General features: G+C 39.6%; 1 protein-coding gene across 2 annotated transcripts in view; it reads right to left on the reverse strand.

Annotated features, from left to right (window-relative positions):
* si:ch73-374l24.1 (protein kinase C alpha type) overlaps positions 1–25,015 on the reverse strand; it is a 238,113-nt gene that overhangs the window by 25,950 nt on the left and 187,148 nt on the right. Inside the window, exons 9-14 of one of the 2 annotated variants that reach the window (XM_036589207.1) lie at positions 21,409–21,438; positions 16,456–16,596; positions 14,757–14,930; positions 9,837–9,928; positions 8,056–8,118; positions 4,740–4,878 (exon numbers count right to left, since the gene is read on the reverse strand). In XM_036589207.1, coding sequence (XP_036445100.1) covers positions 4,740–4,878; positions 8,056–8,118; positions 9,837–9,928; positions 14,757–14,930; positions 16,456–16,596; positions 21,409–21,438 — 639 coding nt within the window. The remainder of the gene's footprint in view (positions 1–4,739; positions 4,879–8,055; positions 8,119–9,836; positions 9,929–14,756; positions 14,931–16,455; positions 16,597–21,408; positions 21,439–25,015) is intronic. The other variant, XM_036589208.1, reaches the window with a different exon arrangement.

A 25,015-nucleotide genomic window follows, 5' to 3' on the forward strand; every position in this document is an offset into this window, starting at 1 on the left:
AGAATCACCATTAAGTCTCCTGAACAACAGTTGAGGAGTCTCCGAAGTTATCACGGCTACCCACTATATCAAGCAAATATATTTGCTGAACTCAGCCATGACTCAGACTAAGAAATCTGCACTTCATCACTTTCTCTCTCTTTCTGTTTTTTATCCCACCTACACTATGTCTTTCTTCACTCCGAAGTCTCATATTGCGACAAAGCTGAAAATGGGCCTGATGTTGCTGCTTCCCACACACTGATCCCGCTGTCGCTAAAAGCCCACACACACACAGACACAGAGAGTGTGCGTCAACTAGAGGTTCAGGCCAGAGAATGATGCAAGTGCGAGATTGTTGGCAAGGAAAAGGCCATGCTTTACAGTGGCATCTATCTTGCCACATTAAAGGGATATTCTACCCATTTTACCCCCAAAATGCTTGCAAACAGTGAGTAAAAGATCTCTGTAAAAATGCCCATAAAGGCTAAGATGTCAAAACTGGTGCAAGCTTCATGAGATGAAGGAGGTGCTTTGTAGATCTTCACCTCTTCTTTTAACAACACTCTGTAAGTGTTTGGAAACTGAGGAGACCAACTGCTGTAGTTTTAAATGTGAAATGTTTTCCCGTTCTTGTTTGATATAGGATTTCAGCTGCTCAACAGTTCAGTGTCTCTTTTGTCTTGATTTTTACCCAATTTTCTCCCCAATTTGATCGTCTCCAATTCCACCCACTAGTTAGGACTCCCCCAGTCACACGATGCTACCAACGCTAGGAGGATGAAGGCTAGCACAGGCTTCCTCAGAGACCTGTGAAGCCAGCTACCGCATCTTTTTGAACTGCCGCTCACACAACATCACTGGACAGCCGAATGCACTTGGAGGAAAGCGCCAACCGCCAGTTCTGTTAAGGGGGGGCCATCCTACCCACCCAGAGAGAGCGAGGCCGATTGTGCTCTCTTGACGGATGGCTGTAGCATCACCAGGGATCAAACTCGCGATCTCCTGATGATAGGGCCATCACGGATGCTGGCTTTTGAACTGTGCACTGATAACAAGCTGAGTAGTCTTTAGCTCGGAGGACACAGTGTCCATGATTTCCAAAGAATTTCAAATGGTGAATTGTTGGACCACAAGACACTGTTCCACTTCACCTCAGCCCATTTTAAATGAGCTTGGGCCCAGGGAAGGTGGCAGCATTTCTGGATCCTGTTTATGTATGCTTTTTTCTTCACATTTTAAAGTTTTAACTTGCATTTGTGGATGCAGAGACAAACTGTGTTCACAGACAGTGTTTTTCAGAAGTGTTCCTGAATCATGTCTGTTTTTAATGCAGTGCCAGTTTGTTGCTATTTTATGTTTAGAAACGTTATTCTTGAATTGTTGCACTATTTGATCATGCAGTCTTTCACAGAGTGGTGAACCCTTCCTCATCTTTACTTCTGAAAGACTCAGCCTCTCTGGGATGCTTTTTTATACCGACATATACTGACCTGTTGCCAATCAACCACCAGGTGTTTTTTAGCATTACCTAACTTTACCAGCCTTTTGCTGCCCCCGTCCCAACTTTTTTGGAACGTGTTGGTGGCATCAAATTCAAAATGGGCATATATTTTTCAAAAAGCAATCAATTTCTCAGTTTCAACATTTGATATGTTGTCTTTGCACAATTTCCAATTAAATATAGGGTTTAAATCATTCATACATCATTGCATTTTGTTTTTATTTACATTTTGCACAGTGTCCCAACTTTTTTGGAAATGGGGTTGTAGCTTCAATCAGTTGTGTACATCTATAACTGAATGAATTCTCTGCTCAGCTAGCCTCCATAGGCTAATATTTATTTCCCCTTAACATGGAGTCATTTGGCTCGCTTCCAGACACAGCAGGGGAATCTCTACTATAAATACTCCTCAGCAGGAGACTACCACCTTTAGTCCTACACAACCTCCCACAGTTAAAACACTACTCAATAACTACTATTTATTAACACTATGGCCATATTCTATTAGCACTTAAGTTAACTTCCTTTCTTCAGATCATTTTTTTCTGCCAGGTAGGTAATTATAGCTAATATTACACCTTGCATTTCTCAACATTCATAAACAAAAGTCAGAGACCACCCATTGTTTATTTAACGACTGTCAAAACCAGCCATTAAGCACAAATTTTCATTTTTAGGTGATATTTCTGAGGAGATTTGATATAAGATACTTGCATAAGAAAGGGGAAAATCAAAGAAAAACTGGAGCTTAAAAAATTTTCTCGAGAAAATGAGACTCCTAACAGCTGTGCAAGAACTGGTAGACCACCAAAACTGTCACCATCAGATAAACAGCACTTTGAGAAGACAAATGTGAGAAGATAACTTAATGCTATAATCAAAGGATGTGTTTTGCTGTCAAGACATCATTACTGTAAAAAGGAAACAGACAAAAAAGAAGACAACCTGCACTAGAACCCCAAAACTGGACATCTGAGATGTAAAGAAAAGTTTTATGAACCAATGAGTGTGAATTTTGAATAATCAGGATTACTTGAATTATGAGACAGAAAATGCAATCACACTCTAAGACTAAACCTCGAAGATGTGGAAAAATATCATTTTTGAAAAACTAAAAGCATGTCTTCTAAAAAGAATGGAAGCTATAACAAAGGCAAAGGATGGACACTGAAAAATCTGGTATTATTATTAATTGTTAAGGCTTCAGTGTCATTTTCAGTTAAAAATATTTTTTCTGCTTTTGAAAAATGAATAACTTGTACTTGTTGGCTGTTTTGACTGGAAAATGAACAAATTAGGAGTAGTCTGTGACTTTTGCACAGTAGTGTATATACCCAGTGACCCCCTGTCACAAAGTCACTGGCGTAATGGTGACCTGCTATGTTTTATTAGTAGTTAACAAGACAAAGTGCTCTTGGATGAAGCATTTCTTTAACAAAACAGAGGGGCTTACCAGAGGTATTACAGAAAAGGTGTTGCTGCTCTGCTCTGGAGGACATGTTTGTTCCAGGCGAAATGTGAAATGTCACTGAGCTAATTTGTGGGTCAGACGCAGTGAACTGTGCTCCGTGGAGGACAAAGGGGTACAAGTGAACACACCATAAAAACAAGCACATTAACGGACACGTGGTTTTCCTTCCACATGCTCATATGTAAAAAATTGTGCACTAGTCCATGTGAGTGTGTGTGTGTGAGTGTGTGTCTGAGGCCTGCAGCTGTGTGTCCAAACCAGTATAGACAGTTCAGGTGGACCCTCTCTTCCTGTCTGGGTCACGCTCCTGTGCTGCGAGGCTAACACCTGTCACTCATACAGAGGCTCCTCCCTCTTCCACAGAGACACATCACCACACAGAGGCCTTACAGAGACTCTCGTTTTCACCGAGAATGCTCCACAACCCTGAGACCCCTGCTCATCTTAGTATGACTCTCTTCTTCTACAAGCCCTTTCTAATCTCATGATGGCCTCATCTCTTTTCCCTGAGGCTCCTCCCCTTCTCACAGAGGCCCCTCCCTCTCATACAGCTAAGGCTGCTTCTTCTGCTATAGAAGCCCCTTACCCTTACAAAGACCACTCCCCTTCTCACTGAGGACCTTCCTCATCTCAGAGACCCATCACCTTTACAGAGACCATACGTCTTCTCAGAGAGGTCCCTCAACCCTTACAGAGACCATGCCCATTCTAAGTGAGGCTGTTCCCCTCTCTTGGAGGTCCCTTACCCTTACACTGACCTCTTACCCTTTCTCATAGAGGTTCCCCACCCTTATTGAGACCATTCCCATTCTCACTGAGGCCATCCCACTCTGACAGAGGTCTCTCACCCCTACAATGACCATTTCCCTTCCCACTGAGGCCCCTCCTCCTGTCTTAATTGTTCCTCACCCCTACAGAGGCCACTCCCCTTCTCACTGAGGCTTCTCCTACTCTAACAGAGGTCCCTAATCCTTACAATCACCGCATCCCTTCTCTGAGAGATTCTTCACCCTTATAGCGACCACTTCAAGAGTCCACTTCCACTCTTACAGAGGTCCTTCACCCTTACAATGACCATGTCCCTTCTCAGAAAGGTTCCTCACCTTTAGATAGACCACTCCACTTCTCACGGAGGCCCCTCCCCCTCTCACTGAGGTTCATCACTCCTACAGAGGGCCCTTCCATTCTCAGCAGCCTTTTGCACATTTAAAATCCGGAACATCACCAGGTTAATTTAATTGGTAATGTTTGGGTTCTGTGTCATTCATTATCATTAAATGATAATTTACTGGGATGCATGCATTCATATTTGCCATGAAATTCTCAGTAAGTAAACAGCCATTAATAGCCAACAGGTCTTTTATTTCTGAATAATGTACATAAATACTCTCCCATGACTTTTTTCTCTCAAATTTAAAACTCAGATGAGTAACAAAAGTTTTGCTTCGCTGGCCATGCTGTGACAGATTTTTGCACCTCTCTAGAATCATGTACAAAATCACAAAAACTCGTCTTTGGTTCACACATGAGCCTCCCGGTAATTACGTGGGTACCATACCAAGTCTCATGAAGATAAACTGCCAGGTCAGCTTTACTGTGATTACCATTCCAACTCATGTTCACAGTTAACCCCTTCAAATTTAATTACCAGTAAATACCTGTGTAAAAGTGCATGTGTGAAAGGCACCACTGAAGCCAGTCCATTCTGCCTGTGCCACCTCCCTGTCCCTCCTGTCTTACTGAAGCCCCTCCCCGTTTTTCACAGAGGCCTCTCCAACCTCTCACCTCAGGAGCGATGTAATCTGGAGTGCCACAGAAGGTGCGTGTCGTCATGCCTTCATACATGCTCTCCTTGCACATGCCAAAGTCTGCAATTTTAATGTGGCCCTCCGAGTCCAGCATCACATTATCCAACTTTAGATCTCTGAAAAACAACAGAGGATGGAACAGAGGAGAAGAAGGGTTACATGTAAGCGTCCATCCGTCAAATTCTCCTGGGAATTGCTCACATACTTTATGACTCATATTGTTCCTAATAAAGGCAAATGCTACATTAACTCCTACAGAGTCCATTTGAGCCACAGTGGGCAGATTGGGCCATTTATCAGAAAAACCAGCACAGTTATTAACACTGTCCTCAGCGTTCCATTTCTTTAATGCAAGTCTTGTTCTAGATGGCAATCATGGGCCTTCGTACTGGGGTGTGTGGGATGGAGCTTTGTAGTGGCCCTGTGTGTGAGTGAGAAAGAGAGATAGAGAGAGAGAGCAAGAGCAAGGTGACCTCAGCCTCGCTTCAGCTCCGTCATCAAAGAGCATGATTAATGGGAGATGAATGTTTCTGGCCTCAGGGGGATCAGAATGCAAAGCAAGGGGGCTGAATAGAGAGAGCTGTGCAGGCCGAAAGATAAACAGCCTCTCTGTCTCTCTCTATCCCTACATCGCTCAGGGTATGAGTCATTTTCCTTCATCAGTGCCACAAGACTGGCACTGGCATTCGGTGATGTCTTACTCTGTGCTTTAGAATGCTAGCATGATCGTGGTAAACCGACACCATTGCCACCTGCGGTGCACTGGCCTTGATGCCAGTCCAACTGCACTTGGATCAGCATTTGGTTTCAGCTCAGGCTCGGATCAGAGCCAGCTGTGGGCATTTCCATAATCTTAGTAATGCTCTCTGCCAATGGGAGGTGTATAAGCTTAGCATTCCTGTGATCATAGTGCTACTTAGCACTGCTGTGAAGTCACTGCTTCACTTCAGTTATTACTGTTGGAAATGAAATTAGTGCTGATCAGAGACTTAATGCTCTTTGTCTTGGATTAGATTTAGAGTGCTAAGCTTTAAATAAGGCTACCCCCACCACCCCCAGGCTCCAATTATATATGTAGCCTTTGCCTAAATGGCTGTGGGGGAAACATTACAAATATTTATAACAATGCTGTAGGCATTACTCTAAACCAGGACACACTTCGTTTTACTTCTTCTTCCTGTAATTTTTTAACGGCCTTTGTTGCTTCCCAAGCTGCGTCCCCTGCCTAATTTGCACCGTGCATGTGCAGCACTGTCACACGTGTACTCTGCATTGTTTTATGACGTTGCCCACTCTGTACCCCACATACAACATTATAACATCTTACTAGCAGATTAGCTTGGGATGTTTCATGCTGAAACCACCATATAAGCAATCACATTTGCTTTCCTTCTTTAATTATAAACAGTATTGAGTTTTAGTCTATGGGTGAAAACATTTAGAGCACAAGGAGACACAAGGGGCCCTAACAAAACCTGCTCAACATTACTATCATTTTGGTTTAGCATGAGTGCATGTCTGTGGCTGAATCTCAACTGGCTCCTTGTTTACTATATAGTGTGTATCATGGGTCATGACATCATGGCTTCTTCACTCTAATAGAGTGCTAAATGCTAGACAGGATGCTATGCAGCTTTGACTGAATACGAATGGCTTTACTGTAGACATTTAATGCACTGTTTGCATGTAGAAGCCATTGTATAATGACATACATAGCACACTACATAGGGAGTATGAGGCTATTTGAGATTATGCCTATATTTTACCCAGTTGTTAATAATAATGGCATCATACACACAGCACAACTGTTCATGTAGATAATCACACCCTAATCACACCCTAAAGCTTTGTGTTTTCATCGATAAAACATGTAGAATATCTCACCATTTGAGCAGGAAAGAGTAAAAAATACGCATGTAATTATTAGTAAAGAATTTTGGCCACAAAATTGTAGTTAGTCTAGTAAAAAAGAACGTAATTGCAAATGTCACACAAACTTTACCATCTGACAGTTTGTGGCCTCTTAGCTTAGCCCTTCGCCTTCTTCTCTGAAGCCATTTCACCTGAGGCCGCTTGAAACAACTCATTTCACCTGATGAATGAGAGCTGAGACATGTTTTTACTTGTATGTTTTTCCAAAATCTGACCCTGTGGTGTGAGGGCGTCCTAAAATGTACACCGTATATCACATAGGCAGCTGTCTGTACAGGCATAATATCTGCCTGCAGCACAGAGCGTGATTAACCAGGACAGATGTGTTTTTACAACAATTTCATCTATATCAGGTAAATCAGGTATTAATGTAGAAAATCATCACCTTATGTTTAGATGTTTGTTTGTAGGAATACTGCTGTCTTGCTAAGGTTTGCACAAAATAAATCACTACTGAACTTCTTTTTATCCGGTGGTAAATCAATTTTTACTCAGTGGAGGCTGTTTCCACGGTAACTCGATTAACCGTCACAGGCCTAATCAGAACTTTTTGATATTTATTTTTTCAACTATTAAACTAAGAATACAATGATTTTCTTAACCACTGCTTCACATAGTGTGCAACACCACATCCAACAAAGCAAATGCCTTACCACTGAAAGCCCCATCTAAAAATATTTTTAACGAAACATGCAGTTGGTCAGTGTTTTCTGAGCAGTGAAGATGCCCATGATGTATTCAGAAAAGCTTCTCATGATGTAATCTGCTGCGATAAAACAGTAACTCAAACTTTCATGGACTGAACTGGGCACACTGCTGGAAAACACTGAAACATACAGGATATATGAGTATTCAGGAACTAAGACAGAGAACTGGTAAACTAGAACATGTTTTTGTCACATCTGTTTTTCGCACTTCTTTCTCACATCTTTGGGCTGAATCACTGCATTTCCTGTTTGTGAAACAGGTTGCCAGGTGAGATATTTTTAGTATTATCAGTGAATTCAGATTGACATACGCAACAGGAAAAGGAAAGCGGGTGTTCATGTAAAAGACGTCTCACTGAGATGGACGGTTAGAGTAGAAGCTGTCTGTACATCTGTGAGCATATGACATTAGCTATTAAAAAGTGAAGAGATGGCATTGTAACTGCTCGTTCTGCAGCAATTATTGCTTACGTTAATATGGCAAATGTACAACAAAATGGTTAATCTACATCAATACATTCACTAGATTCTACATTTCACTACATTTTTATTTTGAAGAATTTGACTGTTTGTAAATTTATCAATCAAAAAATCTTAAAAACCTATGTTATGAGAACATTCAGAGAAAAGAGGATGTATTTAGTCTTGGCCCACCTGTAGATGATTCCCTTCCTATGTAGGAAAAACAGCCCCACAGCAATCTCAGCTGCGTAGAACCTACAAAGAACATCAAGGATAAGATCAGCCAGGACCACCAGAGAGCTTACAAGATTGAGAAAAAGAGATGAAGATGTTTCAGCCCATTTCCCTAAACTAAAATTGACACACAGAATAAAATATAAAATATATATAAAAAAACAGTTTGTTTGTTTTGAGCAGAACCAACATTTTAACCCCAACAAGTTTCTAATCTGGTTAGAACACTAATCTGGTTTTGCGGATTTACTAAGTGAAAATAAGTAAACTTGCTCTACATAGATTTCAATTCAATTCAACTTTATTGTCATTATACATATATGGAAGTACAGTGTAGCGAAACATGTTTAGGCTAATTCTCTGGTGCATAAACATTAAGACAAGGACACGACCTCACGTACTTGTTGGATAACAGGCAATACATACACACTATTAGTACAAGAAAAGTAAAAAGACAAAAAATACAGAATAAACTAGAGACGCAGACGTGTACTGGTGCATAGACAGTGTGTATATGCATGTGCAAAATGTGCTAAATATGTGCAGCGTTCTCCAGGTAGGTCCAGTGTGTAAATTATACTTAAGTGTTCAGTTCAAGCATATAAGGAATCAGTCTGGGATTTGTGAGCATATAGTTTGAGTAGTGTTTGTATTCATGATCTAATGGGAGGACAGCTGCAGTGATGGACTGGGTGGTTTTCACCACCCATTGCAGGGCCTTCCATTCTGCAGCAATGGAGCTACCATACCAGACTGTAACACCTGCCAGTGGACCTACAGAAGCTGCAGATGAGCTGATGTGGCATGTTGACACTTTTCAGCCTCCTGAGGAAACAAAGGCATTTTTGGGCCTTTCTGATGTGGTGTGATGTGCTGAATGAATAGGTGATATCCTCGGCTATGTGAACTCCGAGGACACACTTCTGCACATCCGTTTTGGCACATTTACACTTTGAAAATCAACAAAACATGCAGTTTGACTAGGGGTGTTCAAACATTTCATACAACAGTAAAACAGTCTTCAAGGATGACTATGAAGAAACAGAAAATGGAGAACAAAAATATCCCATAGTGATATTCTCATGAGCTAGCTGCACTTTCACTAAATCAATATCAATATCTGCTGCCTCAATGTAATGCATAAAGCACGCACAAATCAATTGTGTAGTAGCAGAAGGAGCAACATTGTCCTGGAAATGCAATAAATCTACCTCTATTTCAGGAGCACAAATTAATCTGTATGTATGATATTATATAATACATTTTTATGAGGTTTGTCATTAATGTATTGACCCAGCAGCTGGATGAACAGTGTTCTGTGGTGAGCTGAGGGTTCACTGTGTGGTGTACATACTAATAAAACTAAATATAAATACTAATCAACAGACTCCAGCAGGAGTGCACTATGAGCATATGAGCCTACTGATTGTCAATATATCTTTCAACTATATAACAGGAGTGTTTTCCTTCAGTGTGTACACATCCTCCCTCTCTTACGTGCTCACATACCATTTATATGGCTTCAAATGGAAGATAACGGTAAAACCATCTCTAATGAACCATATTTTTAATAAACCATATTTTCATGTCACGTCTATGTACGCAACTGTTTCATCAGCAGCTGTCAGTGAGAACCATGCCTTGGAATCACATGTATGAAGCATCTGAGAATAAATATCATTTCCTTATTGTACTCTTGTCATTCAGGTACACTTTTTCCACATAATCTGGTGTCTTACACTGCTTGAGGCTCCTTAAACTTGCCCACTTGCTGGATATGGTACATCAGGTCCCCTCCGTTAATGTATTCCATCACAAAGTAAAGCCGGTCCTGCAAAAATGAGAGAAAGCCAGTGTTCAGGTGTGAATCAGCTCAAACTGAAAAATCTTCGATATTAGATATTTATATATCTATATCAGATCTTAGATATTTACAGGGCTTAAGTTATGATCTACTTAAAACCAAGCATTAACTGAAACAGTAATAAGCAAAATATATACAAAATCATCATATAGGGTACTTTCTATTGTCTATTTCTATTATCGTCTGCTCCAAACCCTAACCCCTAAATTTCAACTTTTGAAAATAATAAATTTTTCTGAATTTTTTTACTATTTGTGTTATCAATGTTGTTTTTTAAAAAATTGTTTTGATTTTATTTTGAAATGTTGAAAGATTTAGATTTATCATGAGTTTCTTTTTTAGATTAATAAAAAATTCTGTCCAATGTATTCAGTCTGCAGGCAAATCGGATTTGTTTCTCAAATTAGATCTTTTGAGATGACCGCATTGTGTCCGCATTGTTCATTAGATCGGATTTGTGTGTCCAGACATCATCAACCTATCTGCACGAGTTGCTATGATAACAACATAGGTGTCAGTAACGACATAGCTGGTGACACGGATTTCAAACACGGATGAAACCCTCCAAACAAAAAAGTTTTTTTAAAAAATTCTCTGGCATAATCGTGAATCTTTGGCGCTCTTCTTGAACTCTAGCACTTCCATCACTCTGGATTTGATATCGTTGTTGTTTGTTGTGTTGCAAGTGACGCAAAAGACACTTTGAAATCCAATTTGTGCATCCAGAGCGTCCAGACTGAGACACGTGTAAAAATCCGATTAGAATCACATTTCAAACCACCTCCATATGTGGTCTGGATCTAAGTTGCAAAAATCAGATTTCAAGTGTTTTTTCTGTCTAGATTATCAAAAATTAATCTGGAATCAATCTGGATATGTCAAAAATTGGATTAGGGCTGGTGGTCTGAACATAGCCAAAGAGTTTTAGTCCATAGGTGGAGGTTTATTTTAGCCACGCCCCTGCATTCATGGCTACAAGGTGAGCAGTTAGATCCCACTGTTTTTAAGTAAATGTGTCCCAAAGTCTAAAATCAATGTGTAACATTAAGAACTGTCAATCTACTGACCATGTTACACCTCTGCTATTTCAACTACACTAACTCTCTGCCTTAAATCTTATTACTAACATTTAGAACTCTTCATAACCCTTCCCCTGCCTACCTCACATATCTTCTTCAGACCTACACACACTCCTGGTCTCTGTGGTCTTCATCAGCAGGTTTACTGGCACTTCCAGCCAGTAACCTTAGCACTATGGGTGCCAGGGCCTTCTCCTATGCTACTCCTAAACTTTGGAATTCACCTCCCCCTCACATTTGCATACTGAACTCACAGAATTTACAACTGCTTTACAAACTTATCTTTTCAAACGTCGTTACTCATTTTAATTCTAAATATTTATTTTTTATTCTTAATACTTATTTTACAGTACCAAATTTATTGATGTTTTGTGTTTGCTTATTATATGTATATGTATTACTTATTTTATAAAATGTAAGGTGACGTTGAATGTCATGAAAGGCGCCACTATTATTATTATTATTATTATTGTTATTATTATTATTATTATTAGTAGTAGTAGTATTAGTAAGAACTGTAGTTTTCGCTTGAACCTACCACCACCATTTACAGCTCAACCTCTGGTTACTACACTATGTGAAAGTTAGTCATGTCAGCAGGATAAGATTTGCTGTTCTTCAAATATGTGAGCCAGCAATGTTAGCTGACTGAGCAGAGCCCAATGAATCATGCAGGGTCAAAACAAAGACTGACACTGTCCATGAAAACATTTATTGGGCCTTGTTAATATACTACAACCATGAGATATACTATATGTAGTACATATTTTACTTAGCCTACATGAAAGCTAGTTTTTGTTAGTCAGTCAGTCTGAGCTGCCAGTCAAAGAAAACTGTCTTTTGTCAGTCAGTTAGCTGCAGTGTGTCAGCAACGGCAATGATCAAAAAACTGTAATATAAAAATGAATATGTTAATTTTTAATACATTACAGGAAGTGTTGGGGGCAATACAGCCTCTATAAACCTCTTAACATTCCAGGCTTATTATTCATCAACTACAGGGATTTCAATGCAAACTAATCGAGCTATTCTTAGACTATAAAAGTGTGTAATAAAACATTGGGCCTGCTGGTGGGTCTATGGCTTAGTAAGGGGTTAAGGAAGTACTCAGTGCACAGAAGGAAGTTTGAATTGTGGCTAAAGGAAATTACAGAAGAAGGTGTAACAGTTTCATAAACTGATAGATTAAACAGCAATTTAATTGTTGACTGATAAATAACTTGAATAGTTGATGGATTTATTATTTTTGTAGATTGTTAGTTAAACGTGTTAGACCTAATGCTTAACTAAGTAGCACTGTGTAATACAAAGAGATGTAGCTAGTTAACGGGAACTATCTATGACTAAAATCAGAAAAGAAATTGAATAATGAGAAAAAAAAATCATTATTTGTATCCTTAATAATGACAGTAAAGAACTGATGTTTCCACATTCACGTAAGCTGCCAGGTGGTTTCAAAGGACTGGGCTCCTGACTGTTCCTCTCAGCAAATGTCAAATCTGATGCTTCTCACGATGAAGAAGAAGCACAACAGATGGCACATTAGCACTTTGGCTATCTGGTTAAAAAACCTGAATTTCCATTATGCTGTTCTAACTCAATTAGTGCCCATTAGCATAATGCTTTTCCTGTGTGCCAAGACCTGATATGACTGCTCTTGTAACTCAATCATAACTTCCCAATGTTTACAGCCACAGCTGCACAGGACTGTTGGAAATGCATTAATGAATGGAACACAGTATAGAATATGTAGAATATACACTGGAATATAATACCTATGTATTACACTTTCAAGAAGACTGTCAACACTGACTGGCAGGTGGATGCACAGCTAGTTAAATGTTGAGGGTGGAGCATGGGGAAGTGATGCGATAAACAGTGACGAAGCTACAGCAGTCTTTAGGGAGTGGAGTGGTGGTGTCTGTGTACACCTTATGAATAAAGAATAAGGGACAAGCAGGGAAAGGCTGCATTATTCATGAGCAGGATGCCCACAGTGAGCATCCCCCTGTCGTCACTCTTTAAGAGGCCATCCATGACCGATGCCGTCATGCCGCCCTGGACAGATGCGACCAGAAATATGGTGACAAATGCAAAGTTGTACAAGCCATTGTGCTGAATGGAAATGCATATTTCATGATAAGGTAGGACCGAGATCTAAAACCCCATGAACACAGAATTGGAAAACAGCTAGCAGCAAGCTTTTGCCATCCTTTCAATTATTTACAGGCAAGATGTGTAAAACCTGCAGAGCATCTAAGATGGAGTTATGTAGCAGTGTGCAAATAAAGCTCTCTGACAAGCAAACTGCATGAATATAGCATTTAACGTGGAGTATGACATAAGATTACAGAAATGCTTCAACAAAAAAGGGCAAAGTCTTACCAATAATGAACAAAAAGTCAGTGGGCGTCAGATATTAGGTGAGCTTATGCTACACTGGTCCGTGCACAATGCTGCTTATTAACCAAGAGTCCCATTAGCATTTCTGAGTGAAGTATTTCTTTAATTTGTAAAAATGTCTCTCTCTTAATTCTCCATTTTCACTCTCTCGCCCTCTTCTTTCTTCACTCTCACTGGCATTAGCATGTTTCTTATGCTTTATGTCTTACATTAACCTTTTCTTAACATCACATTAGTAACACATTCAGAGACTTGTTGTGATCTCTTTTGTAAATCATTCAAATCTGCTGCCAGAATAGTTACAACAAGTGCATGTACATGTTGGGCACAGTAAGCTGTAGGGATGGTACCGAACCTATATCAGGCTGGTATCAGGCCATTATCAGCAGTAAATGCTGGATATTCAAGGAGAAAAACGAATCTGATCCAACCTTGTAACAAACCTATTCAAAAGAGCACATTTGCTATGTGTCATGTTGTATCAGAGCTGAATTTCCCAAAAGCTTCTTTGCACAAAGAAGATTCATAAATTGTAAAGTGAGCTTCACATTGAACACTCTCTCAACCAGTTAGAATGACTTGGGTTGTGCACTGTACTTAAGCACTCAGTTAACAGCTTGAGGTGCCAGTATTTGAATACTGAAACTGCTATTCAGCCGTTTATTTGATTTCATGGGAAGATGGAGAAAGCACACAGGAAAAAGGCTGAGTACATATATTATACTTTGCTACTATGGAACATGAATGCTTTACTGTACGTGTGTTACCATGGATGTTGGCATGGTTGCTAATGATGTGCCTACGAGAAAAGAGACTGTGTGGCCGGCTCTGGCACAGTCCAGAAACAGAGAAAATACATTTCTCTGACAGAGTAATGATGGCATTTTGTCCTTTGAAACAAAAAAAATCTTGCGTAGGGTGTAGATGTAGATTACAAGCATCCAATGGTGTAGTCGTGTTAGCTCATTAGCTTCTCTAAAGAGGCAGTTTCTGTTACTTATCCAACATGTAACTTCCCTTGTGTATTTCTGAATTATAAAGTGTGCTTTCAAATTTCAAATCACTGCGATCATCTAAAATTTCTTTTTTCAAATATCAAAATTATTTGGAAAGCACATCCTTCTTGATGCTTTTGGGGAACTGGGGCCAGAGCAGTAAAGTAACGGATCAGAATGGTATTGATCAATACAAGGTTTCAAAATCAGTCTTGGTTTCAGAAAAGAAGAAAAAAGCCTGAAGTAGACTGAAAGGCAGAAATAGCTGCTTTTTGGTCTCAGTGTTATAGAGTTAATAAAGTACTTTATCTGTCTTACCACTGTTTGGAAGCAGGAGTGGAGTTGGGTGAGGAATGGTGGCTTGTCTCTCAGAGCCAGTACCCTCTTCTCCACCATGGTGCATTCCACATCATCATCTTGGATAACCACGTCCTTCTTCAAGATCTTGATGGCATACAGCTCCTCCGTGGACTTCATCTCTGCTAGCATCACCTGTATGGAGAACACTGCGTCCATTACACTTTTACAGTCTATGGATTAGAAAAGAAAAACAAACACAAAAACATCTACAAATGGAAGTTAAAATTCTACCATGCAAAGAAGAAACCCTACATGAACAGGATCCAGAAACGCCGTTGCTTTCTCTGGGCCTGAGCTTATTTAAGATGGACTGAGGCGAAGTGGGAAAATTCTTTTTGGAAATCATGGACACAGCATGTCCTCCGGGCTAAAGAGGAGAGGCATCATCCGGCTTGCTTCTAGTACAGAGTTCAAAAGCCAGCATCCATGATGTACGGGAGTGCATTAGTGCACAAGGCATAGCTAACTTGTACATCTCTGAAGGCACCATCAATGCTGAATGATATATACAAGTTTTGGAAAAAACATACACTGCCATCCAGACAATGTCTTTTTTTCAGAAAAGACCTTGCTTATTTCGGCAAACCAATGTAGTTCGGGAGCTAAACTGGCCTGTCTGCAGTCCAGACCTGTCACCCTTTGAAAACATTTGGCACATCATGAAATGAAAATTACATCAAAGGAGACTCCGAACTGTTGAGCACCTGAAATCTTAAATCAAACAAGAATGGGAAAACACTTCACTTTCAAAACTACAGCAACTGGTCCTCCTCAGTTCCCACACATTTACAAAAAAAAAAAGAGATGATGCAACACAGTGGTAAACATGCCCCTGTCCTATCTTTTTTTGAAACATGTTGCTCACATCAAATTCAAAATGGAAATATATTTTTCAAAAACAATAACATTTCTTAGTTTCAACATTTCATATTTTGTACTGTTTTAATTAAGTAGAGAGTTTAAATAATTTGCACATCTAGTTTTATTTACATTTTGCACAGTGTTCCAACTTTTTTGGAAATGGGGGTTGTAACATTTGTTCACTGTTATTGTCCTTCACAGTATGATATCACAGAAGGATGAATCTAACCAATTACTAAATGTTTTGTGTGCTGTAAGCATCCTGACCAATCACAGATGTTCTTTGGATAAATCCAGGCATTGCCATCATCCAACAAACATGAAGAATGAGACCTTCATGGCCATGTCACATCAAGGGTTCATCAATGTGTTTTTGGTAAAACAAAGCCATACAGCAATTGTAATATGCAGCAATGTAACTGTAATATAATATTTTGTCCATATTGTGCAGCTCTTTTCAGTGTCTGAGAAACACTCCTTATAATTGCTGTAGGCTGAATGGACAGATATCTATAAATGTGGTAGTTTTGGTGATGTTACAAAAACAATGAAATCAAAACAAGGTGTTTGTGCAGCTTAGTTCCCATATAAGGGCTGCATGGGCTGAAGAGTGAATGAAAAGTTCTGAAAGTTTAACAATGTTTACATACGACAAAAAAACTTATTTCAAAAAAGTGAGGAGAATTTAATTTTCTATTATACACATAAGTGTGAAATGTCAGATGTCTATATACAAATTTACACCAACACAGTTTGTTTGGATAACCAAAGACTGACACAATGTATCATGCCTGACCTTGCCAAAGCTGCCCTTCCCCAAGAGGGCCAGGAAGTGGAAGTCATTGAGCCGGACCCTGTCCATGTTGCTGGAGGGCAGGCTGAAGCGTCGATGGTCTGATGGAGTGATCACTTTCTTTCCTGGGCCCAGCTTAGCTTTCTATAAAAACAGGAGATTTTGATGAATGTGTGGTATAGGTACACACACACACACACACACACATACAGACACACACACATGCTCTTTCACTCACTCCCCATGAGAGTAGATTTTTCACATTCGGTTCCTGTGAGTGGCTGTTAAAATATCTGCCAGAGACTACACAAACATGGCATTTTAAAAACACTCAATAAAGCTGGAAGACCAGAAACTTGTGTTTAGTCACACGGAACTAAAAAGAAATGAAGCACAAAGTGAACTGTGCCTCTGGGGTTCACACAGCTGCTGTGGGAGGGAGGAAGAACTCAGTAGTTCTCAGAGCTCTGCTTCTGCTTCCTCCTGCTGATTCGCTAGCACCCACAGAAGCCTAATTCATTAAAGCAGATCCCAAGTTCGGACTGTGACTGATTTAGAGAGGGAACAGAACTCTGAGAACTCGGGCTGGAGCTGTGGATGGCTTCTGCCTGGAGCTATAAGGCCGGGCCCACCCTATTTTAACTGTGGTAGGACTGATAGGACTGAGGAACAGGGAGGAGATGGGGTGATGGTGGAGACTGCGAAAACTTTGTCCCATGAAATGGAAGGGATGGGAATTTTTAGGGTGTTTGACTGGAAGAATGAGGGATTTCAGGCATGGTCCTCCTCCACTTTTCAATTATTCCATCATGCCATGTAGCACTTTACTACACTTTAAATACTAACATGGCTAACAGTGAATGAAAGCTAGTTACCATGATGTGAAAAGAATCCCCTGCTAGCTTTAATCTATTACAGGAAATCTTTCCTTTAACACTTGTATAATTTCTCTGCTTGAGCACAAAGCGTAAAATAGTGTCACTGAAACTGGAAATATGTAAATCTCAACGTGTAGGAAACATTTTGAGAGTGCTAGCCGGCTGGCATTAGCAACGCTACAGGAGCAAACCAGCATACATTGTCACATGTTGTCTACTTTCCCAATTAGCTATATTTAGCATTGAGTATACTACTGAGGCATTACGTAAGCGGTACTGTCGCCTATGTGATATAATTAATTCAAGACATTGTCATAGCCAATTTAAAATGCCAATGACTTGGAAATTGTACACATCAGTGGTTTGAGTGGTCTCTAATAGCTTAATTCCTAAAGAGCAGCCTCTTAAATCATCCATATTTCAGCAGTTTTGTCAGCTTTTATTTTTGTTGCACAGTTTGAAAGTACAGCATTTATTCATATCAGTGTGATATCTTGCTGATAGTTTTGTGCTAAATGCTAACTCTGATTCTAATACAAAGATCGGACTGGAATGTTTTATTTTGTTTTAACTTTGCGAGAAAGGACATCCAAGTGAAAGCGGCTCTGCTGGAATGGGAACGCTTCAAAGAGGACAGCTAACGCAGTGGACACGGCGCAGGACAGCCGTGTGTGTGTTAACAGAGATGTTTGGAGCAGCTCTTTCATATCGGGGAGCCGTGCTGCGAGCTTCATGGTGATAGCAGGCTGCTTGTATTTTTCAGTGTGAGCCTGAGGACCACAGGGTCTCTTCCTGTCCGACAGTGATAATGAGGGGCTGCCACACTCCCCTCAAAGCCTCCAATTACCTCCTCTGACTCCTCACACATGCTTATGCCCCTCTCTCTCCCTATCTTTCTCTCTCTTACTACACTTTTCTTCACCAGGCTTTAGATGAAAGAGTAGTGTGAACGGATCATTCTCTTGTCCTCTCTCTCTCTCTCTCTCTCTCTCTCTCTCTCTCTCTCTCTCTCTCTCTCCCTCTCTCTCTCTCTCGTTCTCGCTTTAATTGCAGCTCCCTGTCTGACAGGGCCCGTATGACCTGCCCTTGCTAACGTGTCTGAAAGCTTGTCAACACTGACACCACCGCCACTCCATTAACACTTGACTTGTAGATGGTCGATCATAAGACACAGGCGTCACTTATAGATAACACTGGGGCTTTTAGGGCTTAAGAGAATAAGCTGGTCAGTTTATAACGCTGGTGTAATTTTAACTGCTTGAACCTCAGTCTTTACCAGGTGGATTTAGGCCCACTTCTGCTATGGCTGACAGTCTTTAAACACCTGACTCAATATAACTTCGATTCAGAGTAAAAAAAGTGAATGGTTATGCATCTTGTTTTGATTTCTACATGCTGAATTATGATTTTTCTCCACACTTCTTTTCAAAAGTGACATACATTTGAATGTAGCCTGCACACAGCACAGCCCTGCTAGTAAAACCAGCACAGACCAGCACAGCTGGTTACCAGCAAAACCAGCTTATGTTGTGGTTTGGATGCTGGTATGCTGGTTGAACCACCGGCACCAAACCAGCACAAACTAGCTTAGACCAGCATGGAGTTCATACCGGTCTGTGCTGATTTTTAGCAGGGATGTTACATTCGGCCAGCGTCTTCATTTTTTACCGATAAGTTTTCCCTAAAAACTAAAAAAGTAAACTACATTTTTATTTGTTCTTTTTGTACTTTATATCACATTGTACATAATATAGCCAATAATATTTACACTAAATACAATATAAGCTATGCTGTTTACAGAGAATCATGCATTTAAGAACCAATTGTTTTTCCAAGCACTAACAGCTACAGCGCTAACCCTTTTTCTCAGCATCCAGAAAAGCTACAGCTTACACAAATCACTAGCTTATTCCCCACTTAATAAAAACTCACTCTGCCTTATGATTGTTTAGTCAGATTGACACAATAACATGATAATTGAGTGTAGAACATTTGCTAAGAACTTTCTCTCTTTGTTAACTTGCCTTTATTGTGTTACTATACTGACAGGACTGGGTAAAGGCTATTCAGAGAAAGACTGAGGACCAGAGGGACATCCAGTGGATATTTATAGAACTACAAGACAGCAGATTTAAAAGGCTTTGTATTTTTTGGTTACTGAGGTGCAAAACTAAAAAAAAAAACATGTTCACAGACATGTAAACACATCAGACAAAATGAACATAATAAAAAACTTTCATCTCATCTCCTTACACTCACCAAATGAAAATCCTATGCTGGCCCCTAGTGGTGAGTTCTTGCAAGTGCACTTTTCTTAATCATGCAAATCCCATACCCAATTTAATGCAGTGAATATTGTTATATTGCTTGATGCATTAGATTAGTGTGTTCACATTCTTCACAGCAAGACAGTTGTGTGTTTAGTGGAGGGGGGCTACACTGTCAGGGTTGTGTTTTAGTAGAGGACAGAGGGAGGTACTGTAGTGCTTCATTAGCTGTGGATGCATATGGTGGCATGCTTTATTTTGAGTGCAGTCAGTAATGAGTCTGCCCTCTATAATCCTATATAGAGGCCATGCTGCAGACCACATACACACACAGTATATTACAATGGTAATATACCTTCCCCTATAATTCAGTGGTCTGACAATTTACTAACAATTGCATACGCGTGTGTGTATGTGTGAGAAAGACTTGCTGAGAAAACGTAAGGGTGTATATGCATTGTGCTAAATTACTATGTGTGTGTATGTGCATCTGTATGTACTGTCAAAAGTCAGAGACCACCCTACATGTATTTAATTTCCTGTCCAAACGGTCATTCAGCATAGCCCCGCTGGTGACAGCCCAGCTGGTGACATCCTGTATAAATAAAAATAATGCATGGCCATGACTTATTAAGGCGTGGAAACGAGATCCTAATGCGTGGCCACGACTTAGTAAGGCATGATCTAATCCCCATGCCTTTCTAAGTTGTGGCCACGACTTAATTATCTCATTCCTACGCCTTACTAAGTAATGGTCACGCATTAGGATCTCATTCTCATGCATTAATAAAGCATAGCCACACATTATTTTTATGTATATGGGATGTCACCAGCAGGGCTCTGTAGAAAATTACACAGAAGTCTCAATAACTAAATCTACCTTATATATAATTTTATTTATTATTTAGTTTATCCACAGTTTGGCTTCATTTCAGATTCCTTTCTGAAGGTCTACAGATTTTTTCAGATCTTTTCTAGAGACTTGCTTTCAGCTTTTCAAAGAAATGTGTAGGAATATTTTTGCATAACTACAAAGATCAGTCAGGAATTGGTTGCATTTTCTGCCTCTCAAGATCAAAGTAATCCCAACTACAAATTTACATTCATCAGTCCATAAAACTTTACTCCTCTGATCTCCAGTTTTGGTGTTGCAGCACAAATTGTGTTTCTTTTCTTTATTTGTCTATTTTCTTTTCTCATTAAAGGCTTGTCGACAGCTATACATCCTTTCAGACTCATAGCAGTGAGTGGTCTTCTCACAGCGGAAGGATGAACAGACACACCTGTGTATTGTTTCAGATCTGAAGCAAGAGTGGAGCTCGATTTTCTTTTTTCTCTCAAACATAAAAGATGAGTGCTGTTTATCTGGGGACACTTTTGGTGGTCTAACAGGTCCTTCCATTTACCATTTTTGCCCTGGGTTTTGAATATTTTTCGAGCTCCAATTTTAGAAACGTCTGTTTTTTCACTTAATCTTCTCAGAGACATCTCTCAAATAACTTGTACTTAATTGCCAGTTTTGATTGGAAATTTAAGAAATGAAGAGTTGTCTCAGACCTCTGTACAATAATGTATGTGTGAGAGAGATATGCTAAGAAATTGTGTGTGTTATGTGTGTGTGTGTGGGGTGAACAGTGCATAGCAACCCTGTAAAAAATCGGACTGCATCATTGTTAGTAAATCTGATTTCTCTGAAGTGGCCGACACCACAAACAAACAAATCAGAGAGGAAGAAAAAAAAGAGAAAGAGAGAAAGAAAAACAGGAAGATAGAGAGAGAGAGATGAGCAAGCAGAGCACAGAAAGAGCTACCTTTAGGAAGTGGATATTTAGTTGACAGGCCTACAAGAGAGGAGAAAAACTAGAATGTTAGTTGGATGAATGTGTTGTGTGTGTGTGTGTGGAGTTCACACAAACATCACACAACAAAGGCTCCATTTCAGGCTGCTGCTACAGACAGGGACACTTTGAGGATAATAAATGTCATCAGTAGGGCTGGGTATTGTTTTTAATTACATACCGAAAGTGAATGTGGCTTAAACCAGAACTGAGTGTGAGGTGCTGGAAGTGAGTGTATTTACTTACTCTAATGGATTACAGGCCAATCAAGAAATGTGATGTTGATAACATGCAAACACAATGACATTTAGATGCTAATAAGACTAACTACTTAGGTACTGAAATTTGGCACTGGATTGCAAGGAGTTTTTCAATACTCTATAGTACTGAAGTAATACAATCAGTACTATAAAGGTACTGAATTTCCATACCCAGCCCTAGTAATGAGAAAGCATATCTGGATAACTATTATCAATATAATCACTTACAGAATTCACTAACTATCTGCGTGTTTACTTGCACACTAATAATGTTGTCATTATATGCCTTCGGTAGTTACCACATCACTGAAGTGGTCATATAATATGTATATGGTGTTAACACTCTGGGTTCCACAAACTTGCCTGTGTGTCAAATCTTCAGTGCAGTGCAGAATACAGTGCAGATATACGGTTCAAACATTTCCTGAATCTACAGCATCTGCTCGTTTGATTCCATCTTATCGCAACATCATACATGACTCACATCCAGAGTTATGAGGCTAGGAAGAGGGGCTAAGATACAAGTCATCTGCCTTTCACCGTGTGTAGTTGTCTACATCTACATTTTTTGTGAAACTGACCAATGCCCACTCAGGAAATCACTAAGGACTCAACCATCACATTGGAAACCCTGCATTCTTCATTTAATGACATAGGAAACATGTGAAATGGTGTGCAAAATGTTTGCAGCCACTGAAGGTGCAGCTGCAGTAGTTTTGGAAAGTAGTGACAAAGATAACAGAGCATTTTGATATGAAACGTGGGTATCATCATTTGCAAGTGGCTTTAAAGATCAATTTAGGAAAATATGCAAAAATCAAGGAAATGCCCTCAGACCCCAGAGGGTTAAATCTGAGAAATGCAGTAGACACCTGGACTTAATCCACAATACGGTATCTTTCTTTTTCTCCAAAGTAATAAACACCACAGACTTAAAGTCAATCTAAAATCAGTAGTCATGTTGAGCACAAGTCATGTTGAGCAAGACTATGTTTGCCTACTCCTTCTAACATCATAATACTGTAAGTAGCTCTGGGTAAGAGCTTCTGCTAAATGCCAAAATTTTCATAGAAATAAGAAACTGAAAAGTAAAAATTATAATTATTTCTTTTTTATCTAAAATTTGACACCACATCTACACCAACATGTCACATCCTTTTTATTCAGTGGGTTAACTGACACCTTCCAAAGCAACTGTAGAGGTGCATACATCATGTATTTAGAAAGAAATCTGACAATTGGCTGCCTCATGCAGACCCAAGATTACTTAAGAGGGCACTGCTGTAAACACGGCTACTTGCCTCCTAGAGTGGTGCCACAGCAGTCCTAACAGTGAGATTTTCTGATTTAAAGACTAAGAAAAGCCCTTTTGATGATGCATCTTGAAGGTGGAAGGATCTTTTCAAAAACTACTCATGCTTTAGGATGGATTTCTGAGGACCAGCTGTTTGAAATGTTTATTTGTGTGTATATATGAGCCAAATTTCTTATGAGTATTATTAACATTCAACAAACAATTTCACTATCACTGCATGGGGGAATAGCAATGATTATATGATGTCTTTGCACAGCGCCTGCTGGGTACTGCAGTAAGAGAACACTGATGGATGAAAACGGATATAAAACCTATTAAGTGATGTTAAATCTGTTTTTTTGCCATTAGCTGTTTACTTTGTAAACATCTCTATGACATGAACAGCACATTTCTCCAGTCTGTGGGAAAAATAGTGCATCTCTTTTGCAAAGACACGAACAACACTATTCTGACTCAACTTAGAATATGATATATTCACCGTGCTAAGAAGTTCTGTTTCTGCTAAATCACTGAAAAAAATGCACAATTCATGCTCATGCAGTCCAACAACTTTCAGATGTGTAATCATAAAGCACTGACACACAATTATGTGCAGAAAAGTGGCACGTATTATGTAACATGGGTCCTTTTTCATCAGAGAAGGTCCTGACAAGTCAGCCCTGTCAGCGCAACCACGATTTGGTAACACTTCATGTGCCGGGCCTTGTTTCCATGGCGATGAGAGTTTGCTCGTGGATGTGCTGGCACCTCAGGGACGTCAAGGCTACGTTCGACACGCAGAAGTGAAAATTAAAAACAGAAAAAGGCATCTGAAGCGCTGCAGACATTATATTCTATTCCGTGGAGTAGAAATGAGCCCATGGGGGAAAAACAGCAGGTCATCAGACAATAGACTAAAAAAAGGAGTGGGCTCAATCTGCTAAACAAAGTGTCCTTAACTGAATCAATAATCATCAGAAATAATGTATTTGGTCTATAATACAGTAGTCCAATAATTTGAATCAGTAACAACATACTGTGTCAATAATAGTCTGATCATACTCATCAATAACAAAATACTGAAGCAGAGATGACCTCTTTATTTTCAAACACAATATTCGGGATCAATAACAGTCTAATCACTTGGATCACTTACAACATACTAAATCAATAATAGCCTAAGCGTTTTGATCAGTAATAACAAACTAGACTGATAATACAATTAATACATCAGCTACTGATTTTCATTATTAGGTTTTGTCTGTTTGGCAGGCTTGTTATTTGTAATAAAGTTGTGGCCGTTACCTTTTAACGGCTGGTTGTCGGAGGCGGAGTGATACTTAAAGAGTCCCATTCGGAATGCCATTATTGGAAGATACTGCCACTGAAAGGCCTCTTTTCCACTGTAGGGTTAGTGGTTCTGGGCACAGAGAGTAACTATTCAAGTGGCATTTCCACATGAGCATGGCTCAGCACGGAACAAACCGTGCTCAGAATTCTTTTCTCATCACAAGCTAACTGTGCTCAGGGCCACAGAACCATTCAGCGAGATGACTCAGTGATGGTTCTATGTTCATGTCAGTACTGTGCCACTGCATCCTGCATAAACCCTAAAAACAATCAAATAACACGTTCGTCAAATAAATGAAAGCATTATATGATTTCAATCCACCATTGGACATAAATGTCGAACCATCAATACAGCAACAATTACTAAATGTTAAACAGTGCTGCTAACAGCTCTTCTCATCACAGAACAAGTTTGATTCTGTCTAACAAAAGCTAAACTGATGCAAGTTTAGATGATAATAACTCAAATCTGAGGAATTCTGTGGAAAAGAGGCCATAGAATGTGTCTCAGTCAATTGTATTGCGAGGTCAGAACTAACCATAGTATAATGATTCAACAACAGATAATAGCCCAATTATTTTGATCGATAATACAGTGGATCTGTAATGTCCTCATTATTTTGATCAGTGATTACAGGTTGAAACAATACTAAACTAAGTCTTTTCATCAATAAAA

The sequence above is a fragment of the Colossoma macropomum genome, unplaced genomic scaffold (assembly GCF_904425465.1).
Source record: "Colossoma macropomum unplaced genomic scaffold, Colossoma_macropomum, whole genome shotgun sequence".
Taxonomy (NCBI): domain Eukaryota; kingdom Metazoa; phylum Chordata; class Actinopteri; order Characiformes; family Serrasalmidae; genus Colossoma; species Colossoma macropomum.